The sequence below is a fragment of the Saimiri boliviensis genome, chromosome 17 (assembly GCF_048565385.1).
Source record: "Saimiri boliviensis isolate mSaiBol1 chromosome 17, mSaiBol1.pri, whole genome shotgun sequence".
Taxonomy (NCBI): Eukaryota; Metazoa; Chordata; class Mammalia; order Primates; family Cebidae; genus Saimiri; species Saimiri boliviensis.
In genome coordinates, this window is record NC_133465.1 from 19,105,261 (window position 1) to 19,131,076 (window position 25,816).

Sequence of the window (25,816 nt, forward strand, 5' to 3'; positions counted from 1 at the left end):
GCACAGGACAGAGTTCAAAAATAGGCAAAAATCATCTATGGTGATAGAAGTCAGGGCAGTGGTTTCCTGGTGGGGCTGGTGGAGGATGGGGTTGTAGACAGGAAGGAGGCACCAGCGAGCTTTTTGGGGTGCTGGAAATGTTCCATGTCTTCATCTGGGGTGTGGCTGCAAGGTGGACATGTCTGTTAAAAGGACTGAGTTGGACACCACCATTTGTGTACTTTGACGTACATTTTGCCTTTATTTTAAAAAGAAGAGGCGGGAAGAAGAACTGGTGGGGAGCTCAGCTGGGACCCCCTGCTGCTGACTCCTTCATGTCTCGGGATTGGCAGGGCATTCAGCCCTCCTGGCAGCCTGGGAGACTTAAAACTGTCTATGCCAATAAAACACCCCCAGTTTCGGAGCCAGGTGGTCTAGGAGGGCCCTGGAATTAGCATTTCCAACAAGACTGCAGACCATGCTGAGGCTCCGGCCCAGGAACTGTGCATTAAAAGAGACGGTAGAACATGGTACTGGCTACAGCATGTGCCATGAGATCCCTCCAAGCTGAGAAGGACCCAGGCAAGTTCACAGAGGAAGTGCCCTTGAAAGATCAGTGATCGGAAAATGCCCAAATAAGCAGGAACTGCTGGTTCCAGGGAGGGAAGCCAGTGTGAGCCAAAGCAGGGAGGCTGGGAAGTGAGGTGAACACATTTCAGCCCGCAGGAGGGCAGGGCAGGCGGAGAAATGTCGGAGTCCATTTTGTGCTGCTGTAACAGAATGCCTGAGACTGGGTCATTTACAATAATCAGACATTTATTTGGCTCATAATTCTGGAGGCTGGGAAGCCCAAGGGTATGGTGCCTGCTTGAGCTCAGCATCTGGTGAGGGCCTTCTTGCAGCCTCATCCCAGGGTGGAAAACGGGAGGGTGAGAGTCTAAACAGCCTTAAGGCCTTTTATAATCAGCATTAATCCATGAGTGACCTGACAGTGGGGACCTCAGAACCTAAACACCACCTATTAGGCCCCAGCTCCCAATACCACTGCATTGGGGATTAAGTGTTGAACACGTGCCTCTGGGGGGACACAGTCAACCCACAGTAAGAAGACATTGAGGCTTCTGCTTAGGAGGTTTTGTTTTGCATGATAAAGCTTGAAAATAGGAGGAAGCTCTGGAAAAATGACCCTTCCCCACACCCACTGGGCGACTGTGTTCCAATGTCAGAAGGTGAGGCACAAACCAGGTATGGTCGCTTACCTGTGACAGCCTGTAATTGGCCTGTGAAGGTAGACAGCCCAGCTCAGTACTAAAGGGCTGGAGCAGACACTGAGTTCACTGTTGAGCGCCAGGGACAGCCATTCATGTGCACTCAGCACTTACGTTGGATGACAGACCTGGACAAAGAGCCCTGCAGCCCTTCCCTGTAACAAGCAGGAGCCAGAACAGAAGGACAGAGGCGAAGGGCAGCTGGGTCTAACGTGGGGAGCAATGTGTGGTAGGGCCAGGAAAGCGGCCTCCAGCTGTTGGTAGGCAAGTGGGTAACGCATTACAATGGAGGTGTGCTGTTGACCGCTTTCCTGTAGCTCAGAGGCCGCCTTCACTGCACTTCCCCAGCTCTTTCTTCAGTGTAATCTTACAGCTATCCTGTCAAGATACCATGTTAAAAACTAGTGGCTTTGGGAGGCCGAGGCGGATGGATCATGAGGTCGGGAGATCGAGACCATCCTGGCCAACATGGTGAAACCCCGTCTCTACTGAAAATACAAAAAAATTAGCTAGGCATGGTGGCGCATGCCTGTAGTCCCAGCTACTCAGGAGGCTGAGGTAGGAGAGTTGCCTGAACCGGGGAGGCAGAGGTTGCAGTGAGCTGAGATCGTGCCACTGCACTCCAGCCTGGGTGACAGTGTGAGATTCCCTTTCAAACAACAACAACAATAAAAACAACAACAACAACAACAACAACAAACTAGCTGAAAAGTCACTGTACAGAATTATCATGTAATCTAGTAATTCCACTTTTGGGTATATACCCAAAATAATTGAGATCAGAGTCTCCAAGAGATATTTGTTCACCCATGTTTACAGCATTATTCTTTACAAAAACCAAAAGGTTGGAAGCCCCCAAAACACCATCAGCAAACACAATGTGGCCTATGCGTACAGTGAAATATTATTCTGTCTTAAAAAGGAAGGAAATTCTGGCATGTGCTACGATAAGGAAGAACCTGAGGACGTAACATGTGAAAAAAGCCAGCCACAAAAAGACACTACGTGATTCCATTTATATGAGCTAAGGGAAGGAGAATGGGGAGTTGCTGCTCAATGGAGACAGCGTTTCAATTTGAGGAAGATGAAAGAGTTCTTGAGATGGAAAGCAGTAATGGTTGCACAACAATGCGAATGTGCTTAATGCCACTGAACTGTGCACTTAACGATAGTCAAGATGGTGAGTTTTACGTGACAGAAAGAGCACAGTATGTTTGTATTTAGGACCTAGGTATAGCTACAACTAACAACAGCGGCTTTAACAGGACGGAGATTCATTTCTCCTGCACACAGTCTGGAGGTGGCAGGGCAGGGCTGCCGTGGCAACTCTGCTCCATGCAGTAATTCAAGGATCCATCCTCCCCTCTCCCATCCATAAGGTGTTTCTCTTGTTCATGTAGTTCAAGACAGTGCCCCATCATATCCATGTCCTAAACAGCAGGATTAAGAAAGACTGGAAGAAGGGGCTTGCCCTTCCCCTTCATAATTTTTTTTTTTTTTTTTTTTTTTTTAGAGACTGGATCTCACTCTGTCACCCAGGCTGCAGTGCAGTGGCACCATCATAGCTCACTGTAGCCTAGCCTGGGATGTAGCAATCCTCACACCCTAACCTCTGAAGTAGCTGGGGCTATAGGCGCATGCCACCATGTCCAGCTGATTTTTTGTTTGCTTGTTATTTTTTGTTGCCCAGGCAGGCCTTGAACTCCTGGCCTCAAGTGATCCTCCCACCTCGGCCTCCCATAGCTCTGGGATTACAGGCATGAGCCACTGGGTGCAGCCCCCGCCTCCCTTGAAGCCCTGACATTTGGGCCTCTGTTCTGAAAGGGGGCGCAGTTGCTGCTGGGTGTGCTGTCCATCCCTCCACAGCATGGCAGCAGCATCTCATGTCCCTTGGCCGCCGTGGCGGTACGCTGCTTAGGTCGGACTTTAAGAGAGAAGCCTCTGTAGGAAGTGCAGTCAGCTGACAGCCGCCAGCTACTTGGGGATCCTCTGCCACCTTCAAGTCGTCCTGCCCAACCTGGGACCCCACTACTGGCCTTGTTGAGCTCCCCGTCCAGCCCTCCAGTGGCCTCTCTCCTTCACAAACCTCGTCCTTGGTGCGCTCCAGGCCTTCCCTGCCTGTTCTGCGCCCTCGCCCCTTTCTCCTTTACGCTCCCGCTCCTAACGCAGGTCTCGCATTTCTAACTCCAACCTGTGGTCTGCTTCCCAGGGGGCCTGAACTAATACCTTTGCCCAAGGCCGTATCCCCAGCACACAGACATGTGCCTAGCACAAAGTAGGCGCTCAACAGGATTTCCAAGTGAGCACAAAAAAACACAGTGGGCACTCCACACATGTGTGTTGAACTCAGCAAATTGCAAACAGCTGGGAACAGCCGTCGCCGGCTCCCCTGAGCGTGGAGCTCCCGCAGCCCGTGTCAGCTGAGGTGCTTTGCCAACGCAAACAGGAGCGGAGCCTTAGACCCAGGCCCGCTCCAGCTGCTGGGCCCCTTGCTCAGCACAGCCCTTTCCCGCCACCTGCAGGGTGGGGGTCTTCCCGAGCCCACAGAGGACACAAAAGGAAACATCTGCTCCCAGCCATGCAGGCCTTCCTGGCATGGGCACCCTGAGAGTCCCAGTCCCGGGAGCCAGGAATAACAAGGAGGCTGCCAGGGCTGGGCCCCTGGGATGCTGGCTGAGGGCAGAGCATGCCTCCCCGGTTTGCCAGGCAGGAGGCTGTTTGGGCTAGGTGGGCTTTGTTAATGGTGACCCTTTGTTCCCCCATGGTGACTCCCTCTGAGGATATGTTTTGGAAGCTGTTCATTCTTCCTGTTTCCCCTGCTGCCAGCCCAGAGGCAGGGAGAGCAGCCTCCCAGTGGCCAGGTGGTTTGTAAAACAAAACAGAGTCAGGTGTGAGAGGGTACATCATGTGCTTCTCTGGCCTCATGGTCTGCGAGGACGTGTGACCAGTGTGGCTTTAGGCTGATAAGCTGTGTGAGGCTTGGGAATGGGCAGTGGACCGGCCAGCAGGAATAGCAGGTCACTCCAGACCCAGGGATGGACGTGAGGAAGCTGGGTCTGAATAGGCAGGAAGGAGACATCAGCAACAGCCCTGGGGAGTGGTGGGCAGAGACAAGCCAGAGATGCCTGGATGATCCGTTCTGTAGAAATAACAGCCTCGAATCCGGGCCTGGGCCTGGCTGTGGCCCATCCTGGGCAGGGGCGGTGAGCAGCAGGTGTGCTGATTGCACTTAGGAAGACCATCAGGGCCAGGCACTGTGGCTCACGCCTGTAATCCCAGCATCTTGGGAGGCTGAGGCGGGAGGATCGTGAGGTCAGGAGATCAAGACCATCCTGGCTAACACGGTGAAACCCTGTCTCTACTAAAAATACAAAAATTTGGCCAGGTGAGGTGGCACGTCCCTGTAGTCCCAGCTACTTGGGAGGCTGAGGCAGGAGGTTCACTTAAATCTGGGAGATGAAGGGTCAGTGAGCTGAGATCTGCCACTGCACTCCAGCCTGGGCCACAGAGTGAGACTCCATATCAAAAAAGAGAAGGCTGTCGGTGTCAGGCCAGAATCCCCAGGCTCCGTGCCTGAGGCTCCTGCGAGAGGAAAGCGAGAGGGGCTCATGCGTGCCAAGGATGTAGTTGAGCACGTGGAGGTGCAGCTCCAGGGCGGGGCCGTGAACACAGCAGGGTCCTGGAGCTTTCTACTTCAGGGGCAGGGCAGGAGGACGGTCACCTGGCTTCACCGCAAAGGGCCCGAGAGCACGGCACGAAGGGAGAGGCAGCTATGGGGAGGACGCCTGCCCGTCTTTGGAGAGAGGTGGAGGACCGGGTTGAAGAGGGGAGAATTCCAAACACAAATCCCGAAATGACAAAGGGAAAGAATGACAAGTCCAATTACACAAGCATGAGCAACTTCCAAAGACCAATCACAAAAACAAAACAAACACGAAGGCCCCACCAACACGGCTGAAAGCAAAACAATTAGCTGAGAAGAAATAATTGTCGCCTGCAGACCATGGCAGACAAAGGATATTATTTTAAAGCACCCTAAAAATCACTAAGAAAAATACCCCAAAGAAATAGCAGTTTGGGTGGACGGGTGTGGTGGCTCATGCCTGTAATTCCAGTGCTTTGGGAGGCTGAGGCGGGAGGATCACCTGAAGTCAGGAGTTCGAAACCAGCCTGGCCAACATGGTGAAACCCCATCTCTACTAAAAATACAAAAAATTAGCCTGGCGTGGTGGTGCACACCTGTGATCCCAGCTACTTGGGAGGCTGAGGCTGGAGAATTGCTTGAACTTGGGAGATGGAGGATGCAGTGAGCTGAGCTGAGATCATGCCATTGTGCTCCAGCCTGGGCAATAAGAGTTAAACTCAGTCTCAAAACAAACAAACAAACAAACAAACAAACAAAAAACAAAAAAACAATCTGGAAAAGGACACAAAGAAGCAACGTGCAGAAATGCCAGCAGCTGCCAAATCCACGGTCCACGAAATCCTGGATCAAACAGGCAAGACATGGCATGACAAGGTGCCACTCTCTCGCCATCGGGTCGGCACAGATTTAAAAACAAGAACCTGGTATTGCCAAGGATGTGGGGAAAGAGCCCTGTGGGTGAGGGCATGAATTGGGCAATGCCTGTCAACTGCTAGAAGAATCACATGTCATTTCCCTTTGATCCAAGAATCCAGCTGGGGGGAATTATTCCTGTAGAAATGTTTGCTCAGGTGTGCGAAGATACCTGCATAAGATTTTTCATCTCAGCATTGTGTGTGATGCTGATGCCACAGGATGGTGCCAAGACACCTTCTGGAGAGGACCTGGAAGGCCTGGCTAAGGGTGGGGTCTTGGTGCTCTGATCTCTGCCTGGGGGATGCCTGGCTGGTGCGGGGCAAGAGGGAGTTGGTCCTGGAGGCAGCACTGCCTTGATCTACCCACAGGAGTGCACCGAACAGGGGTCCTGTGAGTGTGGGATCAGGGTTCCCCAGCCCCATCTGCCCCCTCATGCCCAGTGGCATCGAGCCGGTGTGTTGGCCACTCTGATCTGCGCATCCTCCTCTGTGATGTGATGGGAGTCCCTCTTGGGCTCCTGAGATCCTGGCATGCATAGTGCTGTGTCAGGCGCAGTTCTAGGCCTTCTCCCTTCACTGGACCTAGGTAGCCTCCTACCAAAGGAGTATGAGAAGACAGAGAAGCCAAGCAATTGCCTGAGGTCACATAGCTGTCCAGCGGCCACAGAGGACACAGCTGGTGTCCCATCTGTCAGTCACCCACCCTCCCCACACAGGACTCACCTCTTCACATCTAAGCTTGGGATGTCCCAGCAGGATCCTTGGGCTGCTTCTCCCAGCTGCAAGGGCGGGCGGGCTCCACAGCTGGAGGCCTGGAGAGTCCCTGCCCTAGGAGAGGCTCTCGGCCAACAGTGGCTGTGGGGGTGGCGGACAACTACTCCAGCCCCTTGCTCCTCAGAGGTTGCTCTGGGGCCTGCTACACGCTGTCTCCCAGGGCTCCCCACAGCCGGGAGCCTGGAGCTTCACTGGTAACTGCCTTGATAACGCACCCTTTACTGGCTTCTTCCCGTCCCTGCCTCTCGAGCCCTCCCCTGGGGCTTCCTGCATCTCCCAAACCAAGCACTTGCTCCGGAATCCTTGTCCCAGGGTCTGACTCTCCCCCGCCCAAGACAGTGGCAAAGCCAGAGTTGGACCAGATAGTTGGGCTCCAGAACCGACTTTAAAAAAGTTTTTTTTTTTTTTTTTAAATAAACAGACAACAGGGTCTTGCTTCGCTCTGTCATTCAGGTTGGGGTGCAGGGGGCAGGCAGTCTCAAACTCCTGGGCTCAAGCCATCCTCCTGCCTCGGCTTCTCCAAGCCCTGGGATTGCAGGTGTGACCCACTGCAGAAGACTGTTCAGTGAGGTGGCTGGACTGGTTTTGATCCACTGGACTGGTTTGCGAAACTCCCCACCCAGCACAGCCGCTGGACATTTTCCCAGATTGTGACAAGGGGCCACTGCCAGGGGAGAGCGAGGGAGCCTTTACCCTCCTGTGCCCCCTGTACCTGGGTCAGAGTCCTGAAATTTATTGCATCCACTGCCCCAGGGACAGTCCTCCAAACCCCTGCATAGGGCAGGCAGCCAGCCCCTTGACCGAGGCCTCAGGAAGGTAAAGAAGCCGTATTCACTCATGCTCACCACCTGACTTCAGTCCAGGGTAGGCGGTCCAAGGCTCCACCCCGCCCAAGCTGGCTCCCTCCCAGTGCCACCTAGAACCCAGGGTGCAGAGGGGCCATTGCCTAGGTCAGGGGCGCCACCTGCTGGTGACGATCAGGAGGTGCTGGCGCCTGGTGCTCTGCAAGATGCCAGGCAGCCACTCAGGGGCAGTGAGGGCAGTCACCCAGGAGAGCTGTTACTCAGAAAACCTGTCACCCAGGAGAGCTGTTACTCTGGAGGGCTGTCACCCAGCAGGGCTGTCACCCAGAAAGGGCTGTCACCCAAGAGGACTGTTAACCAGGAAGGCTGTCACCCAGAGGGGCTGTCACCCCAGAGGAGTGGCCATCTACCTACAGGTGCTGAGGGGCCTTTAGGCAAGGTCTCCTTCAAGCTGCTGGGATGTCTTTTGGCAGCCATCATGCAGTGTCACAAACCGGGTTTAATACAGCAGAAGTTTATCCTGTCAGGGTTCTGGAGGCCAGAGTCCAGGATCAAGGGGTTGGCAGGTCCCGCCCCCTCCCAAAGTGCTGGGATTACAGGAGTGAGCCCCTGTGCCCAGTGAGTATCACTTTTAAACCCCAAGCTAGAAAGCCTCTGAATACCCAGCAACAGGAGAAACTTAAGAATGTCATGATCAGCCCTGTAAAATGAATGGCATGGCCGCCCCTCCTGGCCCCTCCCCTGGCTTCCACTGGTGGCCGGCTTTCCACGGTGTTCCTGGGCTCTGAATGCACCACAGAAACCTCTGCCTCCGTCTTTACGTGGCTTCCTCCCTGTGTCTCTGTGCAAATGCCCCTGCCTTATAATGACACCAGTCACTGGGTGAGGGCCCTCCCTAATCCAGCAAGCCTTCATCTTCCCTTCGTCACATCTGCAGACACCCTGCTTCCATGTCAGGTCACCTTCACAGGTGCTGGGTGGACATGACTTTTGGGGAGGTCGCTACTGAACTCAGCACAGAGGCTTAGCTGACACACTGCTCCCACCACGCAGCCCCACCCCACCCCCTGCAGCGTCCCCTGCCCTCTGAGCCCAGCAGGGCGCTCCGGGCCACTGGATGGGCCTGCGCCACACTACACTGGCTTGCTGGTTGTGAAGCATTTTCTCTCTACATCTACCTCACAGCACACAGCTGAGTGGCATCTCCTGAGGATGCCGAGCCAGGTTAGGGGCCCCTTTTCTGTGCCCCACGGCCCTGTGCTGTTGCGATCTTAGTGTCGTTCATGCATTCAGTAGGGGTGTGATCTCCCCACTTGCTGTGGACTCTACAGCCAGACTTCAGTTCTGTTTTCAGGCGCCGTTATTGATGTGTGTGCCTAGAGCACTCCAAATGGAGTCGGGTTTTCCAGGTTGAAGCCTGGAAAGAACTGTCAGGTTTCCACGTGCAGCGTCTGTTCCATGACGAGATATACAAGAAGGAAGAATGGAAGAGGCTGTGATCCCAGCTGTTTAGAGAAAGGGCTACGGTCAAAACCGGTCACACAGTGAATCCCATTGTCCATGGTGTTGAATTCTTGGAGACAGGTGCATCCCTGCCGACCAGCAAAGTGAGAAACGATGTTCAAGATTGTTTTGATTTGAGTGCTTATGAATAACAGGGACAGGTGGGACAGGGAGTGGACTCCTGCCCAAAGCAGTTCCTCCATGTGACCGGCAGGGCAAATGGCTGTGGACCAGCACACAGCCAGCCAAAGGGAAACTGGTGTGTGGAGACGCACTCCTGAGGGTGAAGTGCTTAAAATGCGAATCAAATGTGGGAAGTGCCAAGAAACGTTATATCAGGACATCACTCCGAATTTGGAAATAGAGGAGAGGTGGGCAGTGGGGAGGTGACCTGTTTGAGACACACTACCCCAGCCAGGAGAGGAGGCCTTGGGGAACCCGTCTTCTTTTTGTCACAAGAAAAAAGTGTATGTTCATAGTAGATGACAATGATGGTGATATTGAACAAGCATCATTAAAATTATATCACCTGTATCTTCTGATGACGTTTCACAGTCTTCCTGTAAGCCGTTCTAAGTGGCTGCAAAACATTCATTAAGTTTCCCCATCTCTTAAGTTTTTCCTATTGCTGGGAATTCAGAGACTTTCTAGCTTTGGGATTTAAAAGTGATACTCGCCGGGTAAGGTGGCTCACGCTTGTAATCCCAGAACTTTGAGAGGCCGAGGTGGGTGGATCACTTGAGGTCAGGAGTTCGAGACCAGCATGGCCAACATGGTGAAACCCTATCTCTATTAAAAATACAAAAATTAGCTGGGCGTGGTGGCAGGTGCCTGTAATCCGAGCTACTCTGGAGGCTAAGGCAGGAGAATCACTTGAACCTGGGAAGTGTAGGTTGCAGTGAGACGAAATCATACCACTGCACTCCAGCCTGGGCAACAGGAGTGAAACTCTGAAACTCTGTCTCACAAAATATAAAATAAATAAATAAAAGTAAAACTTAAGTGAATGTGTCAATTTTTGCCCACTTTTTGGATTATTTCTTGTGGGTGGATCCCTAGAAATGGAATTTCTGAGTAAAAGGGAGGCACGATCTTTGAGTTCCTTGATCAGTGATTTCAAACTGATGGATCATGGCCAATTTGGCTTTTAGCTGAATTTGATTAGGCCCATGCAAGCCCATGCAACTTTTTAATGCACATGATTTTTTTTTTTTTTTTTTTTGAGAGGTGGATTCTCACTCTGTTGCCCAGGCTGGAGTGCAGTGGTGCGATCTTGGCTCACTGTAACCTCTGCCTCCCGGGTTCAAGCAATTCTCCTGCCTCAGCCTCCTGAGGAGCTGGGAGTACAGCTGTGTGCCACTACACCTAGTTAATTTTTGAATTTTTAGTAGAGATGGGGTTTCACCAGTTGGTCAGGGTAGTCTCAAACTCCTGATCTTGTGATCTGCCTGCCTCAGCTTCCCAATGTGCTGGGATTACAGGCGAGAGCCACTGTGCCCAACCTATAGTTTAAACTTTAAAACAAAGATGATAACAGTCCTTTCCCAAAACAAACCTTTTTTTGTTTTTGCCTGGGGACTAGACTGCCTTTGTAAGACTAAAAAATTAGTCACAAGTCTAGAAGTTGTGGTTTAGGAGTCATTTAGCTGGAGGCTACAAGACTCTGACCCTCCCCAAATTGCTCCATGGAATTACATCACTTTTGTAAAGCATGAGACCAGTGCTTGAGAGATTTTACCCATCCTGCACTTGATGGATCAACTGGCACCACCCAGATTGATAAACTGGCTCATCTGATTTTGTGGCTCCTACCCAGGAACTGACTCAGCTCAACAAAACAGCTTCGACTCCCTATGATTTAGTCTCTGACCCAAGCAATCAGCACTCCTGACTCACTGGCCTCTCCCATCACTCACCAAATTATCCTTCCAAACTCTGATCCCCAAACACTGATGGACTATGCAAATGGAGATTGATTCAATTAATAATTCTGGTTTCTCATACAGCTGGCTCTGTGTGAATTACTCTTTCTCTATTGCAATTCCCCTGTCTCGGTAAATTGGCTCTGTCTAGGCAGCAGGCAAGGTGAACCTGTTTGGCAGTTACAGGGGCACCCCTACTTTCCTGGGGTGTTCACCACAGAGTGTGAGAGGCAGGTGTGTGGGCCTCTCTGGCAGCTGCCTGTGGTTTGGCCAAGCCCTGCCTCCCCACTTCCCCCTGGGCTCTATCCTGTCTCAATTTGCATTTAGGGGTGGCTGCTGCTCTGGAAACATTAGAATCCAGAAGAGAAGTGAAGCCGCATTCGTTTTTTTCAGGCATCATTCTAAATGTTTGTATCCAAGTTAATCCCCCTTATTCACTGTGGCATTGCCTTTCTAAGTAATTACCTCTGTGCCTGCTGCTAAAGAACTTCTCATCCAAGGGGGGCAGCGGCCCTGGGCACTGCCCTGGGCATTAAGTCCTGTGTTTGATGTGCTCTTGTGATTTTACTTTTTTAGAACAAAGTATTTACATGATGGGTTTGGGAATCTCTCTTCTTTTAGCTCCCTATCCAGTATGAAATTCAGGAAACCAGTTTGTGACAAACTGCATCTGACTGCTAAGGGACCCCCTGGGTGACCCCCAACACATTCACACCAGTGTATTAAAAATCGCCTGCATTTCTGAGATGCTGGCTGTTGTTTCAGTGCTTCACAGGAAGATAAATGGGCTTTCTGTCTTCAGATGCCTGAAGGGAGTGCTTCAGCTTAGTGGTATGCGACCTCCCTCCATTCCCAGGGCCCTCTGTGAGTCTGGGCTCCCTGGCAGGCACTGGAACCTCCCTGGATGTTCCCTCCTGCGCCAGCACCACTGCAACATACAGACCCAAGTGTAATTTATTCTGGCTTGGTGTGTACGCTTTTCATTGTGTAAAATTGCTGTTCTTTTGACAATTCAAGAGACTGTTTTGTTTACTATAACTTTGAAAACAAAAATTGTAACAAAAACGTTCCAATGATTGTGCTGTAGTTGGAGATTTTATTTCCAACATATTTACACCTTCCTTTTCCCTCTGATTTTCAGGAGCTGTTTGACTCCTCCTCCTCTCCTGATAACTTGCAGTCTTTCCTATGTCATAACAAAGCTACATTTTCTTCTGAAAACCAGTAGGTTCTCCCTTCCTAACACAGTCAGGGGAAGAGAGGGTGGTAGGAGGGAGAAGAGCAGCCAGGGCAGACCAGCCTGCATGGGGGCATCCCTGGTCCGAGTCAGTGGCCAGAGCTGCAGCCGGGCTTTGTGCCCAAGGTCTTGCCTGGGTGTCAGGAAGGCCACACACTCACCTCTCATCCTTTTCCGTGACTGGCTCGCTATTCATTGACCCTCATTCCTTCTTTTTTGAGCAGGAAGGTGTCATCTAGGACTCTGTCCTTGTGTGTGTGTGAAAGTCACCTGAGGCCCTTGACATGAAGGAATCCTTGCCAGGCTTGGATTGCAAGACCCAGGCTGTGGTATAGCGATGTGCGTTTGGTAGCAAGCTCTCTATGTGACTGGAGAGTCACAAATGGAAAGACATACTATAATCAGTGGAGAGAAAATATGCACAGCTATTCTAGTGCACCGTTCTGTGACAGATCACAAGGCCGGGGCGGACCTCTGTGATGTCCTCTCCCAGTGGCCTCCATACTTCCCCTGCCCTCAGCAGGTCACAGTTCTCCTGCTTGGCCTCATCTTTGACTCTGAAGCCTCTGAGTTCTGAATAGTTCTGCCCCCTCTTTTTTTAGATCGCTCTGTGGCAAACCTTGTGGCAAGTTATTTGACTTATTTACATGGAAACACCAAGAACACCAGAGAGTGCCCCAGGTTTCAGACTTAGTCCAGTCTCTTCACATTAAATAGAACCATTGCTGTGTTCCGCTGGGGGAAGCTTCACTCTGCCTGGGTCCTAAGACCTTCCAACCAGCAAAGCTCCCTTTCTCCAGGACAGGAACAGAAAACATTTTGTGACAGAGATGAGGTGCAATACTGAACACTGTCCGCTTTCACACCTTGACTCTCAGACCTGTACCTTCTGGCTGTGAGGGAGTCAGCACCATCTACTGGTTTCCAATGGAAAGGATAAAATTCAGCATAACTGAGTGATTGTAAGCCCAGTGGCTTCCAGGCGGTGGGTGACGTAGTGAGAACTGTTAGTTCCTTGGTCTGGGGTTACTGCTGCATGTTCCTCGCTGTGAATGAAGTGACCTGGTCAAAAGCAACACCATGTGGGCTGCTGTCATGGTGAGAGGAAGGACAGGCAAGGCAAGTCTATATCCAGGTAGGGCTCCCTGCAGTGAAGGCCGGTCTCAGCCCCCTCCACAGTGTGGCATCCTACCCACAGGCGGCCAGCTGGTCCTCCTGGGAAATAGTGCCAGCCCAGGGATCGATAGCAAGTCTCTCATCAGCAGATGGGGCGCTTGGCAGTGGTGTTGGCCTGGTCAGCCTTGGTCAGGCCACGTGCCGCATGCTGAGCCTCTCATGTCCCAAGCCTGCCTGATGGCCACTCGTCCCCAACCTAATGTGGTGGCCAGGGAAAGGAGCTGACTCCATCCACCTGGCATGCCATTTTGCCCAGCTTTGATCAAGAGCGTCCTCTGTAGGGAATCTCTTTGGTGGGAACAATGGAAATGTGGATGAAACCACCTTCCCAGTCCGAGCCGCTGAGGCACCCCCACCCTCTGGGAAGCCTGGCTGGAAGGCCCTTGGCAGTGGTACCTCCTGTAGCTGTGGCAGTGGCTAGGCTTCAGGAGGGAAATGTTGTAGTAGGCAGGGCCTCGATGCTTCCAAGTGGCATGTTGGCATAGCAGACCAGGGTGCTGACTCCAGGGTACTGACTGGAGGCTCCAGGGTACTGACTGCCCGCACTGCCGTGATGAAGTCAGGAAGAGGCAGCAGTGTTCACAGCTGTTGACTCCTGTGCCATCCACCCATATCATCACTGCACAGCTCAGCGTCTCTGGTCTGGCTTGCAAAGGATCTGTGATGTGAATCCTCGCAGCACCCAGGGCTCGCAGCACCCTGATCCCCTGCGTGGTCACCTGGGGACCAGTTGTGCCCCTCTCCACCTAGGACTTGGGTTGAAGCCAGGTCCCTCTTGGCCTGAAACTTGGGCCCTGGGGGAGAGACTCTGACCCACAGGCGGGGTCAGAGGTCCCAGGGCATGCTGCTGCTGACTGGGGCTGCGGGAACCCCATGCTCAGCCTTCCCTCCAGAGGCCTTGATGGGGCCAAGTTCCCTATGGAGTCGTATTTCCCAAGTCCTAGAAGCCAAAAACATAAAATAAAAATAAAAGGGCAGTAGAAAACAAGGTCCAGCAGCCATCTGGATCTTTGAGGCAGCTGGGTGGAGGGCCCCTGGGCTCCTTCCACGCCATGTTGTTCTTCTACCGAGGGGAGTCGCATGCAGGGGAAACCTTGTTGCTGGGGTTTCGCTTGAAGTGCCTCCCCTCTGTCATAAGCCCAGGCAGGACCTGGTGTCAGGGTCCCACTGGGCGTGCTGGGCAGGGTCTGTCTTGTAGTTCCAGGGCTGTTCATGGAAGATGTAGAAGTAACAGAGTCCCAGGAGCCGTGTTGGAAATGGTAGCGTAGGAAACACGGGTCCCCAGCAGGCAGGTCTGTGTGGAGACCTGCCCTTCTCTGCGGCATGGAGCTCCCAGATGAGTGTTTCCGTGGAATGCAAAGCCTGACCTCAAGGGGGGACAGGCAGCCCTCATCTTGAGCCTCTGGGCCCTTCAGTGGCCCAGAGTCCAGTGGGTGGCCCCAGGTCCAGGAGAAGCCTCTACAGAGCCCCCGGAGCAGTGTTGGAAATGGTAGCGCAGAAAACAAGGGTCCATGAACGGTGGTTCTGGGTGGAGCAGTGGCATGGAACTCCTGGACAGGTGTTTCCATGGAATGCAAAGCCTGACCTCGCCGGGGGACAGGCTACCCTCTTCTTGAGCCTCTGGGTCCCCCCAGAGTGTAGCCTGTGGCTCTGGGTTCTTGGGAAGCCCCCTTGTGCTGATGGGCCTCAACCCATCCTTCTGCAGAAAGCTCCTTTTTGCCATGTTTCTGAAGCGAGGGAGGGTCAGCAGAGCCCAGCGCACCTGTGGTGTCTGCGTCACCATCTGTGCCTGGATGTGCATCTGACCAGAACCCCCACTCCCAACCCAGGCTCCACGTTCCCTCCAGCTGGAGTCCTGGGTTCCTGACATGGCCTGGCCTGTTTGTCCTGCTCTGGCTGAGCGTGGGAGGGCCTTACCCTATATTTCCCTGGATTCTCAGCCTTGACATTGCTCATGGGCGTGGGCCCAGCCCTGCACTGCCAAAGGAATGCCTTTGTACACTCTTTGAGACAGCTACAGACAGAAGAACACTCTAGTGAGACAGGACACTGGGCGGCCCCAGCGAGGAAAGCTGGCGAACAGGCCTGCTGTCTATGGTGAGGATGGGTGCCACTCACCCACTGAGAGGCAGGTGGTGCCAGGTCACAGCCATGGGTGCCTGTCTCCTGGCTCTGCAGAGAGCAGTCACGGGGGCCACTCCCTCCCCATGGCACCTTCTTGCTGTTCCTGTATTTTGGTCAGTCTCTGAGCATCTTCAGCCACTTCTTAGTTTGTGTTATTTCCTGACATCTTTGCTGTGAAATGGGCCATGATGGAATTAGCGGAGCTGTCAGGCTTCTGGTAGCGGCCCGTGGATGCTGGGTCCTGGGCTTCAGGGCCCAGAAGGGACCCAACCAGAAGACCCTGATAGGAGCCAGAAAAGGGCAGTCCCCAGGGGCGGAGACCCTCTGAACTAACTGGAGTTGGCAGTCTGGACCGCTGATGCCAGGACACACCAACTTCAGGCCACAGAAGCCCTGAGTTATGGTCAGTTCCAGGCTTCAGCTCGGGACTTGGTGCAAACAGACAGTGACCTCTGGACCAGCAGTTCTTCGGTTTTGGTGAAATCCTCAGGGGACAGAGTCCAGCAGGAATGGCTGCCCCTTCCAGTGACAGCTGTGGCCCATTCACCACCTGGGCCCATGGGCCACCCCCGATGGCTCACCCACCCGATTCCCTGTCCCTGGACCAGCCTCCCACACAGCAGGCCCAGGCTCTTACTTTCACCTCCGGAACACTGACGGAGGCAGCTCTGTCTCACTGTAAGGCAACCCAGGCAGAGCTGAGAGCCTGCCCAGGCCAGGAGCCATCCCCCTCCCATAGAGGACCCCAGGGAAGGACAGCCCATCCCTATCCACCCTAAGTCTCAGCCTGGAAGAAGGCACAGGGAAGGAAGGCAATGGCTTCCTTGTGGAGCTGACTGCCCGCAAGGCACTGGGACCCTAAAGAAGAGGGCGCTCGAGGCTGACCTTGGGGGGGCACTTGGTGCCTGTGGGGTGCCTCAGGCTGCACAATGGGGCTGCCCCTCCTGGGCTGGAGGCAACACCCTCTGTGGGAGCTGAGCAAGTCCAGTCCTGAGACGGGGTGGGTGCTGCCCAGGGTGGTGGCTGAGCCCTGACTGATAGCAGTGCCTTGGGAGTGACCACATCACCCACCAGAGTCCAGGGAGCCTGGCCTGAGAGCTACTCAGGGCCCTGAGGACGCACCTGGAGCCCGTCCCACCTGACAGTCTCCATGGGCCTTGCAGGGTCTAACTTCCCAGCGTTCACCTGCCTCCCCCTGCACCCTGGCCACTGACCCTGCCTGTTCCCTGTCTTCCCCCATCCTGCCTGGCCCAGAGACTGTGAGACTGTGACCCTCTCCAGCCACCCTGGCCCTTCTGTGACCCTCTTCCTGTCAGAGCCTAAGAATGAGACCCCTAGGTCTCTCGCTGGGCTGCCCAGCTCTGCTAGGGAGTAGCCTGGGGTGACAAGGTGATCACAGGCCCTGCAGGCATGGGGCTGGCCCCACCATCTGCATCCAGCCTCAGCTAGCTCTCAGGGCAGTTGGCCTTCAGCCCTCAGCCTCCTTCCAGCGACAACAGCAGCAGCCAGGATATGGGGTGCCTGGCAGTCCTCCTGCTACTGTCAGGCGTGCTCCAACCTGGCCCCTCCATCCATCCTCTGCAGTGCTGACTGAGTCTCTGGAGGGCCACACAGAGCCTTGGGGACTGACTGATTCCCCCAGTGACAGGTCCCAGGTGACTCACCAGACACAACCTAGGAAGTAACTAAGGGACCAGATACAACCTAGGAAGTAACAAAGTTTGGCAGAGACAAAGAAATTAAGAAACAAGAGTAAGAGTGCATCGAGGTGGGCTCCCAGGGGGCCAAAGCGAGCAGGAGGATGTGAAGGCTCCGAGCACTGGAGACCCACACTATTTATTGAGTGTTTAAACAAAGAAGCATGTACTCAGGGATGGGGTGGGGTGAAAAGAAGGGAAGCATCAAGCATATGTTCTATAGCTGTGGTGGTCTGGCATTTCCTCTGAAGGTATAGAGCAGGGGTCCCCAAACTTTTTACATAGGGGGCCAGTTCACTGTCCCTCAGACCTTTGGAGGGCCGGACTATGCAAGGTGTGGCACCCTTCACAGCGCTGCTGCCTCCACTATCCTAGACAGCGGTATACAGTGTCACAAGCCCAGCACCGCCTCCAGTGCTGTCTACAGGGATGGCGGTGATCAGCCTGTGACACTGTGTATACAGCGTCCTGGACATCTGCAGCCGCGGTGGGCCTCTTCTGTGGGAAGCCCACTGCTGCATGTTTCCCCTATTATAAGACACCTTCTAAAAATAAGACAGCACCCGTCTTTTGGGGGTAAAATTAATATAAGACAGGGTCTTATAATAGAGGAAACACGGTGTGTAGTAATGTGGGGGAGACTTTTGGGCAAAGGGAGGTTATAGGGGCCATTATGTTGTTGTACATTTGGAGGAGTATGGGGGCCATTGTACTGTGTAGTAATGGTTATGGTGCTTTGCCTTTCTTCCTACTTCTGCTGTTATTTCACACTGCTTCCGGTGATGTGGGGCGCCGCAGCCGCAGACGGGATGTGCGTCATATGACGCGCTTCCGGAGCCCTGACGCATGTGTCCCGCGTCACCGGAAGAAGTACTGTAACTGAGCGATGTGCTTTGTGACACCACCACATACAGTACTCCAGGAGCACGGGATGTTCATGCATCCCACTGACCACCAATGAAAGAGGTGCCCCTTCCTGAAGTGCGGCGGGGGCTGGATAAATGGCCTCAGGGGGCCTCATGCGGCCCGTGGGCCGTAGTTTGGGGATCCCTGGTACAGAGCATGCTCTACTCTAGATACAGTTGGTAAACAGGTGGGAGAAGGCTGCGGCTAGAGCCAGCAAGTCTGACCACGTTCTGGTGCTTCAGAGAGGCCTTTCTTGCTTTGAGCAGGGAGCATGGTGTTTGGTTAACTCCCATCCTGTGCCAGAGAAGCAGGTCATGCGTCAGCCCTTTTCCCAGCAACTGTTCCCTGCCCACCCATCTGTTGTCCTCCCCAGACTGTCAGCTCCACCCTGGGCCAGCTTGGTTCAGGTGCGTCCCAGAAGTGGCAGGTCTCAGGGTTCACCCCGCCCCCTCTCCCCAGGCTCCTCCTCTCTCCATCCTGTGAGTCCTGAGGGGTTGGCTCCAGGCTGGGCTCCCCTTCCCAGACCCACTCCTGAGCCTTCAGCTGCACGCTCTGTTGCCGCCCCCCGGCCTCACCAGAGATGCCCAGGCCGAGCCCTGCCCTTCTGCTCCCCCAGCCTCCCAGGGTCACAGCCCTTGATGTCCCCATGCCCCTCCCTATAGGATGACACAGCGGGGCTTCCTGAGCCTTCGGAGACCTGCTATACAACTGTCCACAGGCCTGGCCAGGTGACCCCTAGCCCTGTGGCCACCATCCTCAGATCTCACCAGGGCAGAACCTAAGGGGACAGGGCCAGACCCTCAGGCTGCCCCCTCCTCTCCTGTTCATGTGGAGCCCTTAGTGCTGAGAGCTCAGGGGCCTGACCCAGCCCGCTCTGTCCCACCCACTCTCCCGAGCTCCCTAAATGGGTCTCGAGGCTCTGCCCTAACCCTGACCATGGCCTGGACCTGCAGGAGAGGCAGTGAGGAGCTCTGACCCTGAAGAAAATGTTGATGTGAGCCGGGGACACATGTCCCATCTCAGAGAGGCCTTTCTAAAAACAAAACCCCTCCGTGAGGTGAGACTGGTGGGTGGGGTGACAGAGGACTCACGCCGCAATCCAGAGGTGATCGATGAATTTCCAGATGTCAACACACTCATGCTTCATGTCGATGGCTCCACATCCCTGTGACCTAGAGGGGGCCAGGGAGGGGGCGCAAGGTAGGGGCTTGGGGGCACGAGGGCATGGATGGCCTGTCCAGGCCCTGTGATCTTAGGGAGCCCTGGACCCTCTGACCAGGGCACAGTGGGTGAGGTGAGGCCCCACCTCCCTCAAGGAAACAGCCTGACCTGTACCTGCTCCTACTTGTCAAAAATGTCCCTTCGCCCACACACATGCAGGGTTTCCATGACCTCATCCATCACTATCCCGCGAGACAGTCATCCAATGGTTCTGCTGTACCTGAGTGCTCCAGAAAATACCCAAACCAGTCCTGCTGTACCCCCAGACGCCCTCTGGCCTGATGAGCCCCATTCTGCCACCTCTTCCAGGTGACATGGGGCCAGACCCAGTGACCCCACTCCTGTCCCAGTCTCTGGAGTCCTTGCCTCCAACCTAAGGTGGGCTCCTTCCTGAGGACTTGAGCACAGGGCAACCTGGAAAGAGAGGCCTATTGTCCTCAAATGCTCCAAGATGGACATACACCCACACTGGCAGGGCAACTGGCCCCCACCTGGTGAGGGTGAAGGGCTCATGATGGGCTGTTCCAGGAACCTGTAGGCAGATGGGGTCAGGGACCGGACGTCTCTATAGGATCAATCTCCATGAAGATACCTAGTTTTCTGTAAGAAGCAAGACATCTGGTGTCTGCTCTGTTCGATTTCAGTTCTCTCTCATTCTGGCAAGGGAAGCCGCTTTAGGAATAATGCCAGCCAAGCCAGGAGGATGTTTGGTTTGGGAAAATATCATCTATTGAATCCAGAGCAACCTCTGTGCTCATGGAGACCCCGTCTCAGGTGGAGGGACAGCAGACTCCACAATTCCCAGCTGTCAATACAGGAGAGGGCTTCGCTTTCCCAGGTCACCAAGGAACAACAAGAGAACTCTGGGGCCTTGGTCCCAGAGAACACCCAGGGGGGCATCCCTCCCAGGAATACTTGGGGCAAAAGAAGGGCAAGGCCTCCAGAGGATCAGACAGAGAAAGGGCTGCTCGGGGAAGGTCCCTGTCCCCAAGCCCCTTTGACCATGAGGGACCGTCATCACCCTCCAGGCAGCCCTCCAGAGCTTCTTCATTTTCCACAACTGACTGAGGGCAAAGGGCTCCCTACCCCACTCCTAGCCGAAGGACCCCATGTGTCCAGTGAGTCCCACAGCAACCGTCAGTGACTGCACCTGAAGTCTGAGTTGGTGAGACCTCCTTCCAGCTTAAGGCACAAAATTGGACTGAGAACCCCACCTCCCCACCACCCGTAGGGGCTCTATTTTAGTGGCTCTTCCAGGGCCAAGATCTGCCCCACTGAAGTCCAGAACTCCAGGAAGATTTGAAATCCAGGACAGGGGGGCCGCAGAGCTCAGGGCTTGAGCCCAGCACAGCACATGGCAGGCCTGAGAGCACATCCCAGGGTCACATCTAGGTCCTCGGGCCAGTATCTGCTTCTCTGACTCTAGACAGCTCATCTGTCAAATGGGTACATTTGTGGACAGCACCCACCCCACAAAGCTGCTGTGAGGATGAAGGGAACACTATCCACCAGGTCAGTGCAGAACGGGCACCCGGTGAGTGCTCAGGGATGACCCTCCTCCGCTCCTGCCTGGAGGCCAGCACTGCCCACCCGGTGGCGACTGTCCCAGGTCGGCAGGGAGGGAACAGAGCAGGTCACGCTCATCTGAGTCTGCTGATCCAGCTGTGCCTCTCACTTAGGAAAGCCTCCTCTGTGCAGAACCACACACTGCTGTGTGTCTTGTCTCAAAGAGCTCCAGACACAGAGAGGGCAGGCGGGCAGGCGGGTGGGTACCCAGCACCAGGGACACTGTGGGGTCATGGCACCCATTACAGTGGGCCCCTGCCTGGGTCAGCAGGGCCCAGAGTCAGCGCCCTCCAGCCCCTGAAGTGTCAACATGCGTGTGTGCGGTGTGTTTGTGCAGGTGAGTGTGTGCATGTATGTGAGTGCCCTGATGCATACATGCATGTGTCACTGCTCTGGCCAGGCCTGGGCATGTGTACCCAGGTCCTTGTCACTGTCGCCACCCCTGGGACCCATAGCCAGCATCAGAACATCTATGTGTGCTCCCCACTCTCAGACCTCCCCATCTGGGCCAGTCCTGGGGATGCAGACGGGGAGGTGAGCGGCTGACAGTTGAAGGCTGGGGTTTAGGGAAGAGGGCCGCGGTGCCCCTTCCTTAGCAGGGACTCAGCTAGGGTGTAACAGGTAGGTCTGTGTGGCAGAGCTGGATCCCACACACCTCCTCACTCCTCCTCCCAGTAACCCTCTTCCTCCCCTGCTGTGGACGGAGGAAAGGAGGCTCCAAGGACAAACCCCTGCCTAAGGTCACCTAGTGGCCAGCTGGCCAGGCCCCTCTAGCCAGGCCTGCACTGACCAGGTTTGCTGTGTCTGAGCCCCAGAGTTCAACTCTTTGCAGACCAGACCCCCACCAATCAGACCCCTGAGGCGCGGCGCTCAAAGTGCCCTACCAATGGCCCCCTCAGTCCACAGACCCGTCCCTCCCTCATCAGGACCCACAGGCATTTGAGAGTCTTCTCGGGAATGGACCCCCACTCCAGGACACGGGGAGAGGCAGTTGGCCCCAGGCTCTGGTGGCTAGCTTCACACTAACCCCACAAGGTCCTCTGGGCCCATCACAAAGCGGGCAGTGATGTAGCCTGGCACACCTGGACACACTGCCTGGGCCTGTTCCTGAGCCACACAGCCAGAGGAACAGGAGGAGGTTTGTCAGGCCAGGCACCCCGCTCTGCTGGGTCTCCCAGGGTCCTTCCCACGGAGGCTGGATCTAGAGACAGAGCACAGAGGCCCCAGGGTGACCGGCCCAGAACTCTCAAGACTGGGTGGGGGACCACACGAGGGCTGTCCATAGACAGCCCGAAGACCCTCTGCTAGTTTCTTGGTTCCTCATTTCTCACCAGCCACCCTCCCCCACCAGGAATCCCCTTCGTTCGGATCCAATGAGAAGAGGAAGATGGTCACAGGATCCGTGGAGAGAAAGAAAAACAAAGATGGGTGGGGGAAGAGTTGGGAGGGCAGTGTTGTAAGGTTCCTACACTATGCGTGTTGAGAGTTGGCTGTGATCAATTGAAGGTGTATCTTGTAGACAACCCACACACACTACACACACACATACACACACACACACGTGTGCACACAGAGAAAGAGACAGGGTCTTACTCTGTCACCTGGGCTGAAGTGCAGTGGCCTAATCACAGCTCACTGCAGCCCTGACTTCTCAGGCTCAAGCGATTCTCCCACTTCAGCCTCCTGAGTAGCTGGGACTACATGTGTGGGCCCCCATGCCTGGTTGCTTTTGAAATGGTTTCTTGTAGAGAAGGGATGTTGCTAGGCCAGGAGGTCCAGGCTGGTCTGGACCTCCGGGCCCCAAGCAATCCTCCAGCCTCGGCCTCTTAGTGTTAGGATTACAGGCATGAGCCACTGCACTCAGCTTACGCGTGTTTTTAAGAGGCATAAATACTAAGGCCAGTGTTGCCATGAAGTCAGGCAGGGGATGGGAACCTGTGGCCCACAATCCAGCGGCAGCCCCCTCCTTGCGGTGAATAAAGGTTTATTGGAGCCGCAGTTCCTCCCGTGTTCATTTCTCGTCTGTGGCTGCCTTGGGGCTGCGGCGGCAGAGCTGAGGAGTTGTTGAGTAAGTGCAACAAAGACCACCGGGTCTGCCAAGCCCAAGGTGCTTACTACCAGATCCTTTGCAGAAAAATCTTGCTGAGCCCTGGGAGGCGGCCAGGGGGCAGCGGGGAGGCCAGTGGGGAGGCTGGTACAGTAATCCAGGTGAGAAATGGGAACTCAGATTAAAGAGGGTATGACAAGTGGCTGGAATCAGGATATATTTTGAGGCTAGGGCCAATGGTACATGGATAAAGTGGACAGTATTTAGAGTTTCAAATTTTCTTTCTACCAAAGATCCCTCTCTAGAAAAAAAAAGTACAAAAGATCAATTAAAAAAACTGACAAAGAAACACCACGAGATTATTTGTGCGGTTGAAGCTGGGGTTGAGCCTGGGCACCCTGTGTTTTCAGCACCCCTAACACACCGGCTATTCCAGAGGTACCCTACAGAGCCCCTTTGGTTCAGACAAGCAGATATTGAAACCACAGATCGGAAGGAATATAAATCTGTACCTTACCCACAAGCTGTAACATTCTAAGCCACATCTTTGCTGCACACTGACGTAGGGCTGCTTCACCCACAGCCAGCAAGCGTCTGCACCAGTGCCAGGGTTCATGTCTGCCTTGTTACAAAAAGGCAGCTGTGTGCATGAGGCATGGCGGTGAGAAAATGCCACCTGGTCTCATCATTGGCTGTGTGGACTGGCGGGACCAGGGACCCGATGCATGTCTTGGACAGACACTCTTTAGATGCCAGCTTGCCTGTAGAAAACAATGACTCAGAGGTGGCCTTGGGGAAGGCCTGTGTGATGGGTTGAGTTTGTCCCCCAAAATTCCCATGTTGATGTCCTAAGCCCCAGTGCTTGAGAATGTGATCTTGAAATAAATTAACAATGAAAAACAAGGTCAGTAGGGGGTGCCCAATTCAATATGACTGGTGTCCTTATGAAAAGGGGAAATTTAGACAGAGTGAAGAGACACAGGAAGGCCACCTACATGCCCAGAGAGAGGCCTGAAACAGAGCCTTCCCGCACTGCCCTGGAAAGGGACCTCTCCTGCCAACACCTTGATCTTGAACTTACAGCCTCCAGGACTGTGAGACAGTGAGTTTCTGTTGCTGAAGCTGCCCAGTCTGTGGTACTTTAAGGCAGCCCTAGCGGTCCAACACAGCCTGGTAGCCCACGGATGGTGGAAAGACAGGATGAGCGATGGAGCCCCTGGCTTCCTGTTTATACCTCCTGAAGTGCGGTGTGGGATTGTTTGGTAGGTATAGGTATGCAAGGTAATTTTGGGGGGTGCAGGGTGCATAATTTCAGTGTACATTATTATGGATTTATCTTACTGTGAAAATGCTTCTAAGAATAGTGAAAGAACTTACGGCTTACATGCTACTCAAGATACCGCTGTAAATGCTAATAAAAAGTGGATGCAAATGAAAACATTCTCTTGCTGTGGTCCAGGGAATTTCAATCTTTTTTGCAGCTTTGAGCTAGAGCTGCCCTCCCTTTCCATCCACTGCACACCCCCATAACACACACACATGTACCTACACACGTGCACAGACACACACATGCACACACACACACAAATGCATACACACACATACAAATGCATGCACACACATGTACGTACACACACGCTGTGCTTCACGCCTTCACTACGGAGGCACTGAAGGGAATGTGTGTCTGTGAGGAGATGAAGACAGCTGAAGCCTCTGGTTCCCTGGTGTTTGCACAGGCGCCCGCCCCGCAGACCATTCTTTGGTCTCCTTCTCCGTCTTAGAGAAAGAGAGAAGCAGAGCCCCAGTGGGAACCCGGCTGCTTAGGGCCCAACCCAAGGTCACAAGCTTCCTCGGGAGCCTGGTGAGATGGGGACACCACAGGTCCTCCCGGACCCAGCGGGCAGTGTTTGGTGGAGACCTGAGCCCAGGAAGGGGATAGGCGGGACGTCTCCGTTCATTAGACACAACCAAAACCCAGGGAGGAAGGGCAGCTGTCACAGGTTTTATTCTCCAGGAGGAGGGGCTCTTGGGGGCTGTGAGCAGCAGGCACCAGGACTTTATCACATGTGGTCAGGTGATGGCGACCTACAGCTGCACTGGAAACTGGGACCCAGAGCGCCCGACCTCCTGCTGTCTCTCTCTCCCTCTCTGCCTCTCTCCCTCTCTGTCTCTCTGTCTCTCTCTTTGCCTCCTCTGCGTCTCTCCGTATCTCTCTCCCTAGCTCTCTCCCCTCTCCTCACCTCTCTTTCTCTCTCTCCCTCTCTCCATCTGTCTCCCTCATCCTTTCCCTTTAAGCCCCCCATTTATGCACATGGGCCCCCCTCCTGGGCAGGCACACACACGATGCCAAGACGGCCGTCTGGGATACGCGGGCAGGCCTGCAGAACTGTGGTCCTGGCGTGGCATACCCACCCTCCAGTGCAAGTGGGGTCGGGGCCCTCAGGTGTGACCGTGCTCTCCTGGGTGGGCACCCTGCACTCGGGGAAGCAGAAGTTGCAAGTCTCCACTGGCTCGGGGGATGTGCCCACGTGGCTGCTGGCTTCCATTGCGTGATCTGCAGAGGCGAGAGTGGAGGGTGTGGGCCAGGTCTGGCCCTGCACTGGGGTAGGGGTGACAGTGTGGGCAGCTGCACTCTCCCTGGCCCAGGAACTGAGGGCAATCACCCACCAGCCTAGGATGCCCCCAGGCCAGTGTCTGTGTCCCCCAGTTGCTGACCAGAACCTGTGCTGGGGCAGGGGTGGGCAGGCAAATCTTGGCTCTCACTTCTACCCAGCCCCAAGCCTGCCATGCCACCAAGGGGATGCTCCTCCCTTGCTTAGCTCTGACGGCCCTACATCCTGAGGACCCTAGGCCCAGGCAAGCCTGAAGGCTGGCACCCCCCACCCACCCTTCCTGGGTGCCACTCTCCCAGGTATCTGCCTTCCACGATGTCTTAACCTGATCTTATCAAGCTACAGCAGGTAACAGGGATGAGCCCCAGGCCTCTCTGCCTAGAAGCAGGGGCAGTGATAGGACTGAAGGGTGGCCCGAGGC

The 25,816-nt window shown here is 54.4% G+C and overlaps 1 protein-coding gene across 1 annotated transcript in view; it reads right to left on the reverse strand.

Annotated features, from left to right (window-relative positions):
* Nucleotides 1–10,604: 10,604 nt before the first annotated feature.
* Nucleotides 10,605–25,816, reverse strand: part of TNFRSF13B (TNF receptor superfamily member 13B) — a 55,916-nt gene continuing 40,704 nt past the window's right edge. Inside the window, exon 4 of the mRNA XM_003929313.3 lies at nucleotides 10,605–25,337. Within this exon, the coding sequence (XP_003929362.2) occupies nucleotides 25,087–25,337 (251 nt within the window). The 3' untranslated portion in view covers nucleotides 10,605–25,086. The remainder of the gene's footprint in view (nucleotides 25,338–25,816) is intronic.